The following is a 1,369-nucleotide window of genomic DNA, read 5'->3' on the forward strand; positions in this document are numbered from 1 at the left end:
GCCAACCTCACTTTAGTAAATTCATTACAAATAAGCAATTTCGTTTCATTTACAGCAAACGGAGGAGAACTCAAATGCGTCAAGTGATGCCGGCGGCTTAACGCCGACCACACAGCCGACTAGTGCACCGAATTTCACGCCCGATGCAAAGAACACCAATAACGGTGGTTCTGGCTCTGGCTCCGGTTCGAATTCGCCACGCAACAGCAATGGCAATGGCGGTGGCAACAGTGTCAACAATCTAAACACAAATAGTAATAGCAGCAACAGCACAACAACAACAGCTGCAACTGCTGCTGCTACCGCGGAAGTGGCCTGCTCGTGACCGACGCTCACCAYAGCACCGAATCCGATACCGTCGTCGCTGCCGTTGCCGCAACCGCCGCCGCCGCCACCACAGCAACAACAACAAACACAAACTCATTACATGTCGCATTCACTACATAACTCCATACACAATACACACGCCACACTCCATCACACACATTCATCCATCGTTTCGCATTCACAGAAATTTCGCAAAAACAATAATGCCGCAGCCGTTGCCAATTCAAATAGCATATTTAGTCAGCGTGCCACCTCCATACCGGGACACACCAGCAACACCGCAGCAATGGCATTCAAGCAGGGCTTGCCCACGGCCTCGTCCATCTACCAAAGGAACAACAATAGTCGACGTTTGCAACATCATTTGTCTTCGGCTGGTATGCCGGGTGTATTGGGTGGTAGTGGCGGTGGTGGTGTGATTGGTGGTGAGAAGCCGCTAACCTTTTCCACCTCAAAATCGACAACTGCAAATGCAAATGCCAACAACAATCAGCATCAATATACAAATTATACAAATTGCGACAACAACAATAGGAATAGTAGTTATAATGCCGGCGCTGCTTCGGCAGTTGTTTCCAACGCTGTTGTTGGCAGCACCGCCGCAACAGTCTCAGSCACCATTCCCAATAGCARCAACAACAACAGTTTTAGTTACAAWAATTCATGCAACACATCCACAATAACGGCGGACGCCGATGACAGCGACGATCTGTTTATGATGAGCGATAACACTACATCAACAACAACAACTATTAATTGTAAGTTTTTAACACAGCAATACTATTTATTATTGACTTTTAGCGTCCAGCAGAGCGAAAGTATTATGACTGGATACCGATTTTTCCCTCTTATGCTCCTATTTCTCCTCTAACTGTACCTATTTATATATTTATATTCATATACATATATATATATAGCTGTATTTTATCTATTTACTTTGATTTACATATTACTTTTATTGCGATTTTACACGTACAATTTTACAAAAAAAAATATTTCTCAGTGAAGCATAGAAAAATAAAATAAAAACAAAGAAACTACA

General features: G+C 43.6%; 2 protein-coding genes across 3 annotated transcripts in view; both read left to right on the forward strand.

Annotated features, from left to right (window-relative positions):
- The window catches only part of LOC108971758 (poly(A) polymerase type 3), a 5,690-nt gene extending 5,267 nt beyond the window's left edge, over nucleotides 1–423 (forward strand). For both annotated transcript variants that reach the window (XM_018938028.1, XM_018938027.1), the window contains exon 8: nucleotides 56–423. In XM_018938028.1, coding sequence (XP_018793573.1) covers nucleotides 56–325 — 270 coding nt within the window. In that variant the 3' untranslated portion in view covers nucleotides 326–423. The remainder of the gene's footprint in view (nucleotides 1–55) is intronic.
- LOC108971760 (GATA zinc finger domain-containing protein 8-like) overlaps nucleotides 413–1,369 on the forward strand; it is a 5,504-nt gene continuing 4,547 nt past the window's right edge. Inside the window, exon 1 of the mRNA XM_018938031.1 lies at nucleotides 413–1,085. Within this exon, the coding sequence (XP_018793576.1) occupies nucleotides 428–1,085 (658 nt within the window). The 5' untranslated portion in view covers nucleotides 413–427. The remainder of the gene's footprint in view (nucleotides 1,086–1,369) is intronic.

This window comes from Bactrocera latifrons, unplaced genomic scaffold (assembly GCF_001853355.1).
Source record: "Bactrocera latifrons isolate USDA-ARS-PBARC rearing strain unplaced genomic scaffold, ASM185335v1 scaffold_359, whole genome shotgun sequence".
Lineage (NCBI taxonomy): Eukaryota > Metazoa > Arthropoda > Insecta > Diptera > Tephritidae > Bactrocera > Bactrocera latifrons.